This window comes from Neophocaena asiaeorientalis, unplaced genomic scaffold, assembly GCF_003031525.2.
Source record: "Neophocaena asiaeorientalis asiaeorientalis breed wild unplaced genomic scaffold, Neophocaena_asiaeorientalis_V1.1 scaffold151, whole genome shotgun sequence".
NCBI lineage: Eukaryota > Metazoa > Chordata > Mammalia > Artiodactyla > Phocoenidae > Neophocaena > Neophocaena asiaeorientalis.
The window spans coordinates 1,181,353-1,199,759 of NW_020175490.1; the positions used below are offsets into that span (position 1 = coordinate 1,181,353).

Below are 18,407 nucleotides of genomic sequence, written 5' to 3' on the forward strand. Positions count from 1 at the left end.
ACCACACATAAAAAACCAAAAAAAAAAAAAAAAAAAAGAGAAAAGAAACCACATTAGATTAAAAAAACCAAGATTTTTCCTATTCTAAATTTAACTCATAAGAGGAAAAAAAAAAACCCAAATTGACTCCATTTGTAGTACTGTGTTCTGTTTCGGCATCCACACTTTGAAAAGGGATAGCAATAAACTGAATGAGAGTTAAAGATGTTGCCAGGAGAGCAAAAAGCAATATGCTATGAACAACTGAATTCAGGGATATTTAATGTATCCTAAACGTAATGTATAGGCAAAATTATCCCAATATCCCCCTGAGCTTCATCTGTAACACCCAGTATTTCCGTCTTATTATCATTCTCAGTTGTTATGGCTTCTAATTGTCATTTCCACCAGACTATCAGCTCCAGGAGGTTCAAGAACACTGTCTTCTTGCTTGCCTTTGTATCTACTACACCTATCAGAATATTTGTCGATAAGAAGGAACTTTATATTGTTCTACTAATGAATGACAGTAAAGAAGACCCATGACCATGTGTGATCCAACAACTAGACTTAACTATAAGGTAGATTATGCCGCAATATGAGGTTGAAGACCTTCTAATAGTTAGAACCATATAAAGTTGGAAATGGCTGCTGAGGTGTTTAAGTAGAGGTGAGACCACAAACAAGCATGGGTGTAGTAAACAAAAATCAAACCTTGGGTCCTGAATTATACCTTCCAATTTTTAAGATACTTGCTAACCCTGAGGCTCTATGATGATAACATAGGCCCTTCCCAAATTTGAGTCATAATTTAAACTAAAATCATTGGGACTCTTCTGTGATTAGAGTTACGTAGACAATTTTTCAAACCAAGAGGTTCAATTCTCACTTACCTTCTATTTGGCTGTATATTTATTTTGCTCCAGTTGAATCAAAGGCAATATGGTATATGCTTTACCATAAACTATTCTACTTTTTCTATTCACTATGCTTTCTTTCAAAATACATGGGCCCAAGCATTGACTTAATAGAGCTAAAATGGCATTTCTCACTAAAGAAGACTTTAACATTTTGGCCACAAGGCAGGGACAAAGCATACCATAGACAATTAACACAGTTCATTCACTTTCACACCATTGAATTTAATCACAGAAAATGATCTCTATACTTCATGTAACCAGTGTCTGCTTTTAATCATAGGGTGGTTAAGCTACTTACCACAACAGAATAATAAATCTTGAATCCAGGTTTAGCCACAAAGTAGTCATCAGACTTGAATGTTATTTTAATCTGGTTTGTTCTTGATGTTATCCTTGGAGGAACTTCTTTGTGTCCACACCATCGTCCTCTAATAACGGTGCTGGTTTCAGATATATCTTCAACTTCCACAAAATCATACCTAGTACCAATTTGACATAAACTTTGATTAAAGAAGACTTTGAAATTCATACTTTCACTGAGAAATTGAAACTAACATATGTGATTTCTCGTGACCTATCATCTGAAATGAAAATTATAACCTACAGATATTTTAGAAGGAAAACTAGTTTTTGGATTAGGTTTCTCAAATTCAAACTTCAACAATCTATTCTGAGGAAACACCCTTACACACTTTTAGCCATAACTCTTCCTAAATCGTCAAAAATCAAAATGGGCTACTTTCTGAGCATCTGTCTCATAAGGTTTTCCTGGAAAAACTAACAAGTATAATCTATTGTCATATTTTAGGAGATGTAGCTCTAATTATATACCCGAATATTTACTATATCAAGTTCTTAAACAAATTCCCACTTTGAATTAATTTACCACATCCAGTGTTTCCTTAAGAAAGGAAATGATCTATACCCATACAGCACATAAAATCAGCACTCTCATTGTAGAAAATAAATGGTAAAATAAAAGACTATTTTCTCTTTTTTGAAATTGTCTTTTGGAAGGATCATATCATAAACTATGATATTTATCATAATGGAAACACATGACTTTGAGGAGGGATGTGCACTAGCCAATATTGGAAATATCTGGGCTATGTGCAAATGAGGGTAAGACCATGGGTTCACCACTGGTACCAGTCAGAGAAACACAGAATCCCAGGATTGAAGAAGAAAGGAGAGGCATTTTAGGTATTCCACAGAGTCGTTTGATCCTCAGAATCCCTCCACAGCGTCTCACTTTTTCATCACATAATAGGACAACTTCAGTGACCAAGCTGACATCTTCTAGGGATCATTTATTCTATTTTCAGACACCCAAGATCTTAAAACATTCTGCTTGAGAGCTGAACTCTGTGCCTTTCAGTTCTGGGCATCAGTGTCTCACTCCTCCAATCTACCTCTCCTCAAATGACTTCAGATGCTAAAGTAACAATGCAAACGAGCACTCAGGGTGAGCATTCAAGGTGAACAGTGGCAGAAGTCTCATATCCATTTTATATTTTCCTGTCACGATTGCCAAAAGGAATCAGCATGAGAACCAACATGTCTGAATATGAAGAAAATCCAATACAACTTTACTGGTCTTACCCACGCACCTCAGAGCTCTCATTGGATCAGGCAGGGTGATCTAAGGAGGCGGCGAGCATAATAAAATGGTTACTAAATTTCATTGACAGTGATTTGTGAGGCCTTTATGTCCTTTGCCTCAGTTTCCTAATGAGCAAAATAAGAAGGTTTATGTAATTTTACCAGCTGAATATCTCTTGGGTGCTATGTAAATTAACTACTTAATATATGGTGTTGAAAAGTGAAAAGCACTAAGAAAGAATCGCTATTCCAGCAATAAAATATTACAGTGTAAACATCAAGGAGGTTTGGAACAAATGGGAGGAAATCAATTGCATTTCATTTTATATACAATATATGTGAATCATATTTATTGCACAAAGCAAGAATATACTTGAAACTTGGTTAATAATGCAAGAGGTCACTTTTGTTTTTTAAAAAACACAACATCAGCACAATTTTTACTCTGGGTCTGGAGTCAAAAGAGGACCATTTTGGTTGGACCTGCACCTGAGGCAGGTCTCTGATCTGCCTCTTTCCCTGCTTCCTCTCCCCTTTACCTCTTACTCCTCTACCTCCCTCCATAAATTTTTAGGAGCAACTTGATTTGATGAAGGATCTGGAAGAGAAACCATCCTAACTTCCCCTCCTAGTTTTAAGGTCAGGACGCCAAAAGGGCTCAATCACTACCAGATCAAAATCCTGCTCTGCAGTGGAGACCAGTGTCTCTTCAATGACATCACCTTTAATAATCTTTTTTTTTTTTTAAATATCTTTATTGGAGTATAATTGCTTTACAATGTTGTGTTAGTTTCCGCTGTACAACAAAGTGCATCAGCTATAAGTATACATATATCCCCATAATAGTAGCTTTTCATTTGTTTCCAAGGTCTTTCTTCTTTTTTTTTGAGCACAGAAAATGAGTTCTCCCTTTCAAGGCTGAAAAGACACAAGGTCTCCTCAAGCTATTCTCTTTGTAAATATTAACTGGCTCTTCCTGCATGTATTCATCTCTGCTTTCTGGCATACATTACCCTCTATGGTCCTAGAAAATAACAGTCACTGCTGTTATTCTTGAAAAAACAGCAACATAATAAGAGCCGTCAGCATAATAGACATGCAATAAAGGACAGCCAAATTTGAAGTACCTGATTTTTATTATTCAAAGTAAAGAATTTAGCAGTTTAGTAGTAGTTCATTGGCAATGCAGAACAAGTTCGTGCAGTAAAGTACAGAAAGGAAAAAGAAAATCCTCTGCATCTTACACATGCTAATTAAGTGAATAAGATGCTGTGAGCTGACAATTCAGAGAACAACAGCCAGGGCTTTCTCTGATAAACATGTTAAGAAGGGAGAAGATTATCAGGGGCAGCTTTCATCTTCTGCTGACCCAGAAACTACAGGAAGAAACAGACCTCTGAGGAGCACACTGATCCTGGGAGGTGGCCTTCTCTTCCTTGTTACACATATCTGAGGCCTTAAAATTACGATTTCAGGTAAGGACCTGACAGGGTCCTTGCCATCATCATCTCCCAGTGCTGGGTCAGTTCCTGGAGCTCAGCAGGGGAATACACTCCTGAAGCCCTGGCAGGCTTGCACCAGAGCCCTGTGACATGGCGCAGGTGAGCCAGGATATTGGATGCATCTACCTGCTCACAAAGTGGGTTGTTCTAGGCCTGGCCAAGATAGGGGCCCCCAGATTCCCCCCTTCTCTGGGAGTCACACAGCCTGGCTCTGACAATTGCAGGAGTAAGTTTCTGTGAGTCATGCCAGGTTACCAGGCTTTCTGCAGAGGCAGTCTGAGCTCCAATTTATTTTGTCCATTAGGACTGACATAAAGGTTTTTTGAAAAAGAAGTCGAGTTTCTTGGATAGGTCTGGAGGGCCCAAAAGAGAAGTCTGATGTGATGTTTTAAATCTGTCTTTTTTTTCTACTTTGAAATTTTACCCTAAAATAGATTTTATTTCCCACTTACCTACAGATATCATTTTCCGCTTCCTCTAATCCAAACTGATTGTCAAAGGCTAGCTGTATCCTTGTTTTCTCCTGGGAATGGAGCCGCCAGGTCAGAAGCAGGTTCCTGGGGTAGCTGTTTGGGAAGCGGGGACTCTGCACATGGCCGTGTCCTGTCACCTGGATGGTTTCATCTCTTCGGTACAAGTCTGTGAGGTGATTGCTCTCTGTTAGTAGTCACAACTTGTAGAAATTAGTATGTTGCTCCAATTACAGGAAAGCAAAAAAAGAACAGTTTAAAACACATCACATTTCAAAGCACTTCTTGATTTTGTTTAAAAACATAAGGCCAAATGGCAGCCTTGTGGTTAAACAAACAACATCCATATTTTTTCTGTTGTCCCCTACCTCCCCAAATTCTTCATAAATCTAGACTTGATGCCTAATATTTTGTACTTTGGGAGCTCTCTTGACATCATTTTTTTTTTTTTTTTTTTTTCGGTACGCGGGCCTCTCACTGTTGTGGCCTCTCCCGTTGTGGAGCACAGGCTCTGGACGCGCAGAAATTTTGCGGTACGCAGGCCTCTCACTGCTGTGGCCTCTCCCGTTGGGGAGCACAGGCTCCGGATGCGCAGACTCAGCGGCCATGGCTCACGGGCCCAGCCACTCCGCGGCATGTGGGATCTTCCCGGACCGGGGCACGAACCCGTGTCCCCTGCATCGGCAGGCGGACTCTCAACCACTGCGCCACCAGGGAAGCCCTTAACATCATTTTTGACAAGCAAAATTAATGATTATCTCAGAACTCAGGCTCATTACAATTGGAATTAAAATTGAGCAAATAATTTCAAATAATTCATCCTTCCTCTTTTCCATGTAATACAGCTGACCCTTGAGCAACACGGGTATGAACTGTCTGGGTCCGTGGATTTTTTTCAATAAATACATATATGTACTGTAAATGTATTTTCTCTTCCTTATGATTTTCTTAACAACATTTTCTTTTTTCTAGTTCACTTTATTGTAGAATACAGTATATAATACATATGACATACAAAATATGTGTTAATCAACTGTTTATTTAACAGTAAGTCTTCTGGTCAACAGTAAACTATTAGTAGTTAAGTTTTGGGAAAGTCAAAAGTTATATGTGGATTTTTGACTGTGTGGGGTATTGGCACCCCTAAACCTCACTCTGTTCAAGGGTCAACTGTACAAATATTTTTTTTTTTCATTGACAATGTAACAGTATATCTTCAATGATTAGCCCAGGAGATAATAAATATTGTTGAATGAACAACTGGGTGAAAAATAAATTAAAAGAATCTAATGATGTTTAATGACCACTTATTTTATAATCAAATGACATTTTCCAGTTGTTTCTCCATCATAAAAATCATAATTTTTTGGCCCTCGTTTTTGGTGACTTAAAGTAGTTCCAATTCTAATTCTATTTTCCATATGCTGTATAATAAAGAACTTGTCTGATCTTTGTCCTGGGTTCCTAAAAGGGAACTTCTAAACCCTTAAAATTTCCCAAGTGATGCAAGTGTCTTTGTTATTCATGGTAGGCCCCTGGGGCCATACCTGATTTTATGCTAATGAGGTGATTCTCTGTGGGCCCTTAAATAGTTTCAGGAATGGGGACTGGCTATAATAGAAAGACCAATCATGTGGCTTTGAGCTCTGATATCAGCCTGACTTCCTAACCTCCCTGGAGGTAAGAGGCCTTGGAGCCCTAGCCTGTTGCCACCAATTCAATCAATCATATCGACAGAATGAAACCCTTATAAAAACTCTTGTCACTGAGTCTTGGGTAAGCTTCCTGGTCTGTGAAACACACTGATGTGCTAGGAGGGAGACATGTCCTCACTCTACAAGTGTCCTTATTTGGCTGGTCCTGATTTGTACCCTTTATAGTAAAACTGTAATTGTAACTATAGTGCTTTCTTGAGTTCTATAAGTTGTCGTAGCAAATTATCAAACTCGAGGGGCTTATAGGCAACCCTGAATTTATAGCCAGTTGGTAAAGAGTATGGGTAACCTGGGTACCTCACAATTTTCAGCGGGTGACTGAAGTACAGTCTTGTAGGGACTAGGCTGTTAAGCTATGAAATCTGACCTAACTCCAGGTAGTTTGCTTCAGAATTGCACCATACAGTGGACCCATTTTTCCTATCTCCCAATGTCCAGAGTTCTTTGCACTTGAGATTTTGGCTTTTTAGGCCCCTCTGTAAGCAGAACTCCAGCCACAGTCTATTTACGTCCTCCTGCAGAGAGTTTACTCCGAAGCCTATAATTCAAGGAGGTTAGTCAGGGAGGCCTAAATTGCTGGTGGAAACCACGGAAAGGTTGGGTTGCGGAGGGTAGTTGTTAAAGCTTCCAAAATAAGAGGAGAGTGAACAAGGAATCAGAATGTGAAATGCAAAGGCTTCTCTCCCTTTTACAAATGTTCTGGTATGTATGAGAATTTCAACTTTTTTTTTTTTTTTGGCTAATTCAGTGTTTAATGTGTTGTGCTTGCCCAGCTAGCCTTTGTGTGGGAGACAGTCTAAGGAAGAGCAAAGGTGGCTGGAGGAGCTGATGTCCCCACTCCCTGCATCTCGACTAGGAGATCAGAGCACTGGCTCTGCAGTCATGTCACGGTGCTCTGGTCCCAGAGCTAATGCTCTTAACTTCTTGTGTAAGAGAAGATATTTTTCCTTCTTAGTCTGAAATTTGCTAGAGGCAATTTGAGATTCTTTGCTATCTGTAATCCACTTTGACTTCTGAATCACATTGTTTATATATAATTTATAACTTCATGCCAAATTCAGGACTATTCTTAGCAGAAGAGTTGTAATGAATTATAGATACAGAGAGCAACCTATCAGGTTAAACCTGAGATAGTTACCAAGTGTTATATACAAAGTCACATTCTTGAATGAAGGCATTTACTTTGGTGTTCCAATAGTAACTGACATTTATGGAGCAATAACTGTGTGCCAGGCATTCCAATAAGTTGTTTAAATTATTTCATTTAATCTTCACAACAACTCTATGCAATTAGTAATATCCCCACTTCACAAAGGAGGCTCAGAGAGTTTAAGAAACTTATGACCTCAGGGCACAAAGCAGGTGGTGAAATCAATATCTGACCCTAGACAGTTATCTTCAGCACACACACTCTTAACCAGAACACTATACTAGTTGTTAAACTATAAAAATATGAAGTATGTCATTTTTCATAGAGAGGGAATAATTTTGATTTATGTTTAAATGGCAAGAATATAAGTTCTTATTTTATATTTTAATACAGAAGGAGGTTCACATCCTCATAACTTTGAGTTATGCATTGGATGTTTTTTAAAAAGCAAATTAAAATGAAAGGAAAAAAGCCAAAATGTTTTGTCTACTCTGTCCCTAAACATTTAAGCAAACTCAGCTCGCCCAACCAAGTATCCCGGGAGCTCATGGAGTCACTGCAGGCACTATTACTTACTCTGGGATTCATCTAGAACAACTGTTGTTCTCAAAGTATGGTCCCCAGATCAGCTTCATCACCTGGGAGCTTGTTAGAAATGTAAATTATCAGGCCCCATCCCAGACCTACTGAAGCAGAAATGCTGGAGGTGGAGCCCAGCACTACTGTTTTAATAAGCCCTCCAGGTGATTCTGATGCTCCCAAAAGTATGAGAACCACTGACCACCTCATACCTTCTACTCTTCTCCTTCTTATTCTTGATTTCCCTGGCTCCTTCACTGCCTTGCTTTGACTCTATACCTCACATCTGATTTTTCTTCTTACCGCCCTGACTGATGATCTATCTTGGATTCACTTTCCTGTCTTTGACCTTGAAACCTTCTCTGGGGCATCATTTTTGATACACAGTGACCTAGGGTAAGAGCTACGTACCTTAGTGTCTTTGACCCCTTATCTAACTTCCCCCATTTCATGACATAGTCATTCCTGGCCCTAATAGATGCGTTTGGTAATCATCGTCACAAATTATGTGCAAGGAGAAATGAAATCACAAATAATGGTAGTACTTTTATTTCTTCTTCTCAGATCATAATATTATCTATGACAACATAAGATCCAAAGGCTAAATGCTGAGTTATTAGAAGTAAGGGTTAAAATATTTTATCAATGATTCCATAGGAACAAATAATGATATCTCTGCAGACTGTGCCACCTCACACAAATTCAGTGGAACAGTACAGAAATACTCATTTGTCCCACTGTCTCCATAAGACATCCAGGAGCCAGCAGCATGACTGATAGTCACAAACCCAATGTACCGCAGCTAAAAGCCAAAAGCAAAGAATGGTCATTGTGTCAGGAAATGCCTAACTTGCAAAGGGATTTATTATAACATTTCATTTGTAAAATGGCTGTTTCATGATTATACCATACATCATAGGAACAATGTTTGCCCAGAATGTAGGTTGAGTGTTATATAAACCAAATAGTACCACTTCTGCTGCTAAACAACCACAATATAACCACTTAATTTTTGTGGGGTGCAATATAGTTTACAAGCATCCAATTTTGTAAGTCTATCGTAAATATAAGTTGACAAAAAGTAAATATCATTGCAGTAATTATCATTGCTTTCATTCTGCTTTTTTCTTGTAAATTTAATTTTTGTATATTACTTTAACAGGTAATGAAACCAACACACAGAAGTTAAAGTGATTTGCTGTAAGTCAAAAGAATGGAAGGGTGGTATATGGAAGAGTGGAGTCTTGAATTCAGCTCCATCATGTTCTAGTTCTGGTGACTTTCCCCACTACAACAAAGAGCAGCATCAGACACACCATGTCATCTTTCTGGCTTCTATTTCCTAAGCTAATAGTTTAGGGGGCTGGGCTAACGTGACACTTAAGATTTTTTTCAGGTCTAAATGACATGACAACTCAACAATTTTCTTTCAAGAAGACAGAACTGCCAGTGGTTTGACTGTGACTAACAGACATGAGTGAGGCAATAATGAGACAAGGGAACCTGAAATCCAAAATCTTCAGCGGGCTAAACAGACACTTTTCCCATCTAACAATGGTAGTATATATAGTTGTATGCTGTCATTGCTGTCATCTAAAATAAGAGTACAAATGGATATTTCTTTTTTTAAAATTTTGTTTAAATTTATGTATTTTTTGGCTGCATTGGGTCTTCGTTGCTGCGTGCGGGCTTTCCTCTAGTTGCAGCGAACAGGGGCTCTCTTCATTGTGGTGCACGAGTTTCTCACTGCGGTGGCTTCTCTTGTTGCGGAGCACTGGCTCTAGGCACGCGGGCTTCAGTAGTTGTGGCACGCGGGCTCAGTAGTTATGGCTCACGGGCTCTAGAGCACAGGCTCAGTAGTTGCGGTACAAGGGCTTAATTGCTCCGTGGCATGTGGGATCTTCCTGGGCCAGGGCTCAAACCCATGTCCCCTGCATTGGCAGGCAGATTCTTAACCACTGTGCCACCAGGGAAGTCCCACAAATGGATATTTCAACAAGTTGTTCAAACATATATATGAAAAACTTTCTTATCAACTAGAAAAGTGCCCCTGGCATGTAACTGGCCACTTAGCCTATCAATTTGTGAACACATTGTGGAGGAATGTAAATAAATCCTTTAGTGTAGACACAACGTATTCTATGTTTTGCTTTTTTTTAAATTTAAGTAGAGGTTTCTCTCTGAGGCTGGTTAGGTATAAGGATTAAAAAAAAGATACTAAAAGATGCTTTATAATCTCTTTGAAAGTTTCATAGGAAAGTAAAAAAAAATATATGCGGAATATTACATGTCTTGAGGGAAAGGACTATGTCTTGTTTACCAATGTAACCCCAGAGCCTCACCAGTCTGGGCATATAGAGACTTTCAAAATAGATCTGTTAAATACATACGTAGATGAGTCGTTACTGCAAATAATGCATATGCAGAGTTCTTAAACACTGAAAGGCATTTTGAAGTAAGATAACAAATAAAAGGCAGCTTTATCAGAAATAAAGTTGAAAAATACCCAAATATTTTATTTCTAAGAAATTTAATTTTGATGTAGCTGGTGTGCCTGACGTTTGTGGAAACACATCTAGCATGAACATTAAAGGACTATTTTGGAAAGAGTTCCATTGAAATGATCCTGCTTGCCATCTGGCTCAGACATCAATTATAAAATAACTGCCTCTTTTTCTGCACTATTTCCATCAAAACCTATACTACCAGGCTCACCAGAGTCACTCCACACCACCCTTAAAAAGCTGTGACCAAGAAAGAAGAGAAGAACAATGCTGGACTAAAGCAGGAGAGTTTGTTGCTATAGCTGGGATCTACTCTCAGATCTATCCAGCAATATATGAAATCAGGTGACTGACTAGATCCCCCAGGTTCTCATCCTATGCAACCACCTAATTTAGAATAGCAAGCTCAGCAAGACTAATCAAGAGGCCTGTGACTGCCTAATGCACTATTATTATTACTAAACTACCTCTAATAAGCTTTGCACTCTCCCTCAACTAATGACATCTTATACAAAAGTGTCCTAGAACGCAAAATAGTACCTTCATTGATGAGACATCACGCAGTGTACTGTTGAAGAGGGAAAAAGAAACCAGGGAGAGATGGAGAACATAAAGGGGAGTAGGGCAGGAGTCCCTAATTTTAAAATGAATAAGTCAATTTGTAGAACAGACCCTAAAATACACAATTAGGTTTAAACTGAATTTAATTAGATAATTTTGCATAAATTATCTCCTAACTTAAAAAGCACAGGGCTGGAGTCTCACCCTGTGAACTGCTAAAGGTGAAAATTAGACTTTGTTAACAATAAGTTTAAAAATCAGCATGAAAGCATTTTCAACATTTTTTTCCTCAGTGTTTCCTGAGGACTGAAGCTTGCAATCAATGAACTAAATTTCTCCTGGGACTGCCAGCGGGCCAGTTTTCATTAAGGAATTTTTGGTTAACACCTGGCCCATGGTCTGGCAAGAACCAATCTTCCAAAAGCCTATAACAGCTCTCTAAAAACTACCATTCCCTGTGCTCACTCTGCTTTTAAGCCACTCAAGAGCAAAGCTGATTAAACGTCAGACATTTATTTAGAATTCTCTAGCAGAGATTTTTCTAAGAACTCAGTAGTAATACAAAACCTTTCTGTTTATAAAGGTTTGAGAAGGAGGGAGTTGGTTGTTTGCCAGTTACATACCTTTTTATTTTTAATTATAATTCCCCTTTGCACAAACCAAAGTGTTAATGTTTTATAAACAAACTTCCTCAGAGTAACAATTTGGAGATGATATTTTTGGAGAGTAATCAATTGATAAATCCCTGAGCTCAAAATTATTCTTCTTTAAAAAGCTAAGTCCATCAAAAAAGAGTATCGTAAAGTCCTTTTGAACATTTTCCAGTAGCAGTCACCAGGAGTGTAGTAATGACCAAAGTACTACATTGATATTTATTATTCCTCACCTCACTAGATCTTTTAGGAACAAGGATTTGTCTTGTTATTGTACAACAGCGAGCAATTATACTCTTTCCTTCAAGACCACTTGTGTTTTATAGGTAGATTATAGAAGTGATTATAAAATTACATTAAAGTGGAAATAATTTTTGGTCTAAGGTTTTAGAAAATTAAAATCAGTGAAAATAAAGATTGCCCTAAAATAACTATGCTGTATTTTATCACATTAAGATAATTCAAATTAATTGATTCTCTGATAATTCTCTTCTATAGTCTCTTTGTGTTGTGATGTTGTTTACATATAAAGGATGTGGAAAAATTGAAACAATAACATTCGGAACTGTGGCAGATGGGGAAGGGCAATGTTGAACAGCATGACAGAGAGTATTATAGATTAGGCTGCTGAAGAGCGAGATCTTTTCAATCATACCAATTTAACACACCCAGAAAACAAGACAACCCTAATGACAAAAATATCTGCTTTTCCCACTGCCAACATAGCTCAGAGATATCGGAAGGTAACAGGCAAAACAGAAAGAAAAGTCATTCCCAGAAAGCAGGAGATTTAGTATTTTTTCTAGAAAACACTTAATATAGGAAAACCAACATCTTAGAAACAGTCAAGGAAAGCTACTTAAAGTATGAACTTTGATTATTCTCAAAGAGTGAGAATTCTCTGAAATTATTTTACCGGGTAAGTTTCTGGAAGATGTAATCAGTCCAACAAAGCTGACATGGAATTGAACAGTGTGCAACAGAAGCTGACCCTGAAATACCCTAATGTTTAAAAACTTGATTCGTGTGGCAAAGACAAAACATTTTGTTAATCACATCTGACTAAAAGGCTCATCAATTCCTAAGAGAAAACTAACTGGGAGTTAATATAAGAATCACATGGTTTATTATTTGTGGTATATATATATATATATATATATATATATAATATAATATATATATACACGCACACACATACATACAAATTTATATTTATTATTAAAATATAAATTAACATATTATTTAACATGTATATTCGTTATATCTCATATATACATAATAAACAAATTATGTATATCTATAATTGTACTTAAATGTTTATTAACCTATATGGCTTTAGTGCTATTTATAGATTCAGTCATTTTTCATTACCAGATTTCACTGAATTCCAGAACATTTTTTTCACATATTAATATTTCAAAATGGAGAAATACCCTATGATTACTATTGAAAGTGACTGTCCAGCTGTTAGAAAGTAGAGCAAATTGGGACACAGCTGTCACAGCTTTTGTGTGTGCAAATCTAGTAATGCTCAGGAGATAACTGTTTATCTGATTTTAACCTCAGATATTTTCACTAGTAGCACCATATGTAGAGATGAATTATAGCTTATATTTGGATATCTTATTGGCATTTAAAATGCCTTTATAAAAGTTGCACTATGATGCAGCACTAAAATAAAAAATAGTTTTTGTGCATATAAATGAGTAAGAAAAAAGGTGATAAATATAAATACAACAAAAAATGGAGGAATGGTATATCATCCTCATTCTCTTGTAAAGAAATAATCAAGTGCTTTATAGGACCAAAGCTAAGATGCATACAAGTAAATAAAGCTGAATTTTGATTTGTCATTGAGATTCAAGGAAACAAATTCCCTTCCCACCTCAGACAGAAAAAATAAAGGCAGTAGAAATGATTACATATCTCAGAATAGATCAAAGAATTGTCAAAGCTATTAGATATTAATGCAAACAATTCATGTACTGTGATGGTGATAAACATCTATATGTCAAAAGCCAGTGACTTTCCAGATAGTTGTTTAATATGTAACTCACTTCAATCAAAAATGATACAACAATTTATTAAACAGAAAATGCATATGAATGTCCAGTATTCTTCAATGTTCTTTAAAATTCTTTTGGGCCCTAAAAGTGCTAAGCTAAGCACATCAAGATCTCTCTCTCTCTCTCTCTCTCTCTCTCTCACACACACACACACACACACACACACACACAGAGGTTACAAAAAAGGTCATGTTACCTTGAAACTATGTGTCAATGCTGAAGGCCAAGTAATTTGAAGACTTTTGAGACAATTCAAAAAGCCTTGTACTTGGATTTTCACTGAGATAATAAAAAGTGGCCTTTTACTTTAATGGCTAAATTTATGCTATTATTTTTTTTAAAAAAGAGTTTTCTGTACATTCCATTTGGATATCTTTTCACCACAAAAGCTATTAGTAAATCAATGTTGGATTTTATAATGGACAGCATTTTAGAATGAGATGAGACTTTTTGTTTCCTCATCAAATCTCATGCTATCAAGTCTCTTCAATATTGTTACCTGGTCTGGTGAGGCTGCTCCATGGATTCTTCCCTTGAATTACGCACTGTCATAGAGTAGTATTAGTCATGAGAGGTGAAATCATGCTGGCATAAGTCTCAGTGGTTTTAATAATAAAATTTTATTTCCTACTCACACTGCATGTCCACTTTGGGTTGATGGGGCTCTGCCTCCTGTTTTCTCACTCTGGGACCTGAGCTAATGAGGCATCGTTATTGTAAAATTAACAGTCATGGCAGAGGGAAATCAGAAGATGAAGAATTGCCCATCAGTTTTTAAAATACTTCTGTTTACGTTTCACTGGCCAAAGCTAGTCACATGGCCAGACCTTTACTTCTAGCAGAGTGGGTAACTGGAAGAAAGGGAGAACTGGAAACTGATGAACAGTGTTGGTGGCCACTGCAGTGGTTTACTTCCTTCCTACATACTGAAGTGATGGCTTGACTCATCTTGTTTTCCAAATGGCAGCATGATCTATCCATACACTAAATAGCATCTCATTGTTATTTTACTATAAATCATTTCAATTATGGTAGGAGACATGGTCTGGAGAGAAAAATAAGGGCAGAGGATTCATAGATGAAGACTTTATGACTACAGGGGCAGAAAAAATGTGCTGAGGTGCCAGAAAAGATATTTGAGTAAGAGTTCTTGATTTTTTTAAAAACTTGTCTTGTTAGAGATGGCAAATAGTTTACCCAGTAGGTAACTCAAAGGTAATGGCTTCCTGCAGTACTATCTTTTTTTTTTTTTTTTTTTTGGGGAAGGCTCCGGACGCGCAGGCTCAGCGGCCATGGCTCACGGGCCCAGCCGCTCCGCGGCATGTGGGATCTTCCCGGATCGGGATACGAACCCGTGTCCCCTGCATCGGCAGGCGGACTCTCAACCACTGCGCCACCAGGGAAGCCCTCTGCAGTACTATCTTAAAAAGGGTTCTGAACTTGTTTCTATATTAAGTGGGGAAAAATGGAAATGGTTAACGATGTCTAGTATAGGCCAAGAGACACAGAGACAGAATGGCATCCCTTGCTTATATCAATGATTTTTAACACTGAATCATATTCTATGTCTCTTTGTTACTTTATGTTTAGCTTTCTCTTGCTTGTTCAACAAGATTATAAATTTCTGAATAGTATTATTATTCACAGTGGGTATCTGATAAATACTTGTTGAATGAATATTTGCTTGAAAGTAACAGGAAAATTGCGTAGTTTACATGTTTGGGAGCAAAGACATCTCTGGGCAAATTAGAGTTATGTAGCACATCATTTACATATTCTTCAGAATATTGATGAATGTTAGGTTACAATAATATTCTTCACAAAAGCTAGTATTTACTAAATATGTCCCAGGCATTACAATAAGTGCTTAATGTTTATTAGCCTATTTAAAAGTCAAGGGAACCTTATGCATTAGTCCTCATTATTACCACTTACTCCAAAACAGAAAGTCACTTGCTTATATGTAGCAGAGGTAAATTTTATTGTATTCTTTATTATGACATCATGACTTATTTTAATAGCATCACCTACTCTAAGTAGTAGACAGTCAGATTTCTGTAACCAGTAAAGCGGATCAAGAGGGGAGGACTGAACAAATGAGGTTAATATTCAGTGGATCTTCTTCTCCTTCTCATTTCAATACTTTATACATCCACTTATTCTGGTGCTGGTCACCACCATAGGCAAACTTCTCTCTGGTGCTAGCACCATACACAGTTCCTAACATTTAGCAGATAACTTAAGTGTTTGCCGCAGGACTAAATAAATGAATAAAGAAATTGTATGAGCTGATAGATGATACTTCAGAGCAGATCATTTCCCATCTCAAATAAGATTACCCTTCTTACTCTCTATAACCATAACTGTAAAGCAAAAATTTAACAGCAAGGGGTAGGGGGAATGAGTGAAATACCTGCGGGAGATTAAGAGGTACAAACTTACAGTTACAAAGTAAATGCATCATGAAGCAGAAATGTAGAGCATGGAATATAATCAATAATATTATAATGACTTTGTATGGTGACTTGACAGACTTAGTACAAAATGATCATGGTGATCACTTCGTAATGTACAGGAATATCAGATCACTATGTTGTGCACCAGGAACTAACATAGTGTTGTAGGTCAATTATACTTCAATTAAAAAAAAATAGTAAATAACTATGTTTAACTATGTTAAACAAGATATAATCATATGTTTGGAAAATATATACTGTACATCAGCGGTCCCCAACATTTTTGGCACCAGGGACCGGTTTCAGAGAAGACAGCTTTTTCCACGGACGGGGGGTTGGGTGGTGGTTCAGGCGGTATGTAAGCAATGGCTCAGGCGGTAATGTGAGCGATGGGGAGCAATTTGGGGTGGCAGATGAAGCCTTGCTTGCCTGCCACTCACCTCCTGCTGTATGGCCCAGTTCCTAACAGCTGGAGGCCAGGATAGAGGTCCGCAGCCTGGGACTTGGGGACCACTGCTGTATATAATGGAGTCAGCCTGTCAAATTAGGAACTTGTAAATATTTTAATACATATTATCCTTTAGAGATTATTAAAAATGCTTGCAAAATCTGTGAAGGTGGTCCAAAGGTACAAACTTCCAGTTATAAAATAAGTAAATCCTGAGGATGTAATGTACAGCATGGTGACTATAATTATTAATACTTGTATATTTGAAAGTTGCTAAGAGAGTAGGTATTAAAAGTTCTCCTCACAAGAAAAAAAATCTGTAACTATGTGTGGTGATGGATGTTAACGAGACATGGTGGTGACCATTTTGCAATATATACAAATATTGAATCAATATGTTGTAGACTTGAAACTAATATAATGTTATACGTCGATTATTTCTCAATAAAAAAATGCTTGCAATATACCCTTGGCTTACAAAACATATGTCAATATAAGTCAAGCTTGCTTTCTGGTTGGACCACTCCTGTGGTAATCTAAAATATTTTTCTTTTTCGGATGAGATAGAAGAAAAGGTGTGGCCTTTAATAAAGGACAAACCATACTAGCATTTAATGAATATTGAGAATGTTGGAATTGTGTTTATATAAATTGCTAAAAAGGAATCTATCTGTGAACCCAAATAGGCATCTTCAGAGTCCTACTCTGGTTTATGCTAGAAAATTAGAAGACTATATGGGAAAAAATGACTAATGATATACCAGCATCTGTCTGGCTTCCTTGGGAACCCACATATTAATAATAATCAGATAATCTCTCACATGTCTAGCAGAAAAGAAATCTGACGTTGTTTTCTGGGACAAGACCCAAAGTGGTCCTCCACTCTACAAGCACTGACTGAGATCTTAAAGAATGCCTGATGGGAATCAGGAGCTGCATTTAGACAGTGGAACCCTAAGTATGATGTTTTCACACTAAGATGATTCCACTAGGCAGAACGGGCAACATATAGGTTCTTCTGTTACTACTGTTTTTACAAAGGAAGAGAAAAGATAGAACATTCTTCTCCCATCAACTTAAGTCCTTCTTGACAGTCTGTCTGTTGCTCTGAACTGTTATTTTATTCATAAATCATGAATAACTGCTTTTAAATCTTACTAGATTTTATTCTGAAACACACTCAATGTGTGTTTCACAATGCTAACTTTTAAATTGAGCTAGAGTTACTAATCTTCTGTGAGATTGCTACAGATACCATGCTATTAGAAGCCAGCGACCGAAACAAGGTTCTATTTTCTTCTTAGATTGGCAGGATACTGCTTGAAAAAGAAATGCAGATTTTGTTTATTCTCCAGGGGTCTCAGGTGTGAACAAAGCTACATTTTAAGTTAGAAAATACCAATTTCAGAGGCCGGAAGAACTACAGGTCATCTCTTTCAGTATTTCAAGATAAAAAAGAAAGGTAAAAACAGCATTGCCTTTGCATCTGGAATATTAAAAAAAAATCATTTTAAAGCAACTGTGCATGTAGGAAAATTATCTATTTAACATTTTCCTTAAATAAAATAGTAAATTCGAAAGCATGACTTTCTAACATCTCTAAATTAGACCTAGGGATATATTTAAAATAAAATAGGGGCTTGGGAAGTGCAAAAACTGAATAAATTAAAAAGTACCAGAGTATTAGTATTCATTAAACCATTAGGATGGCATGTTTCACAAAATTATGATATCATGTGAGAATTTTGCATGGTTGTCCAATTTGGCTATTTCTATTTTCACTTTTGGTTTTAAAAAGGGAC

General features: G+C 37.2%; 1 protein-coding gene across 3 annotated transcripts in view; it reads right to left on the bottom strand.

The window, feature by feature from the left end:
• PDGFD (platelet derived growth factor D) overlaps positions 1-18,407 on the bottom strand; it is a 231,624-nt gene that overhangs the window by 71,555 nt on the left and 141,662 nt on the right. For 2 of the 3 annotated variants that reach the window (XM_024768924.1, XM_024768922.1), the window contains 2 exons: positions 4,456-4,642; positions 1,198-1,378 (listed from right to left, as the gene is read on the bottom strand). In XM_024768924.1, coding sequence (XP_024624692.1) covers positions 1,198-1,378; positions 4,456-4,642 — 368 coding nt within the window. Of the gene's footprint in view, positions 1-1,197; positions 1,379-4,455; positions 4,661-18,407 lie in introns of all 3 variants that reach the window. The other variant, XM_024768923.1, reaches the window with a different exon arrangement.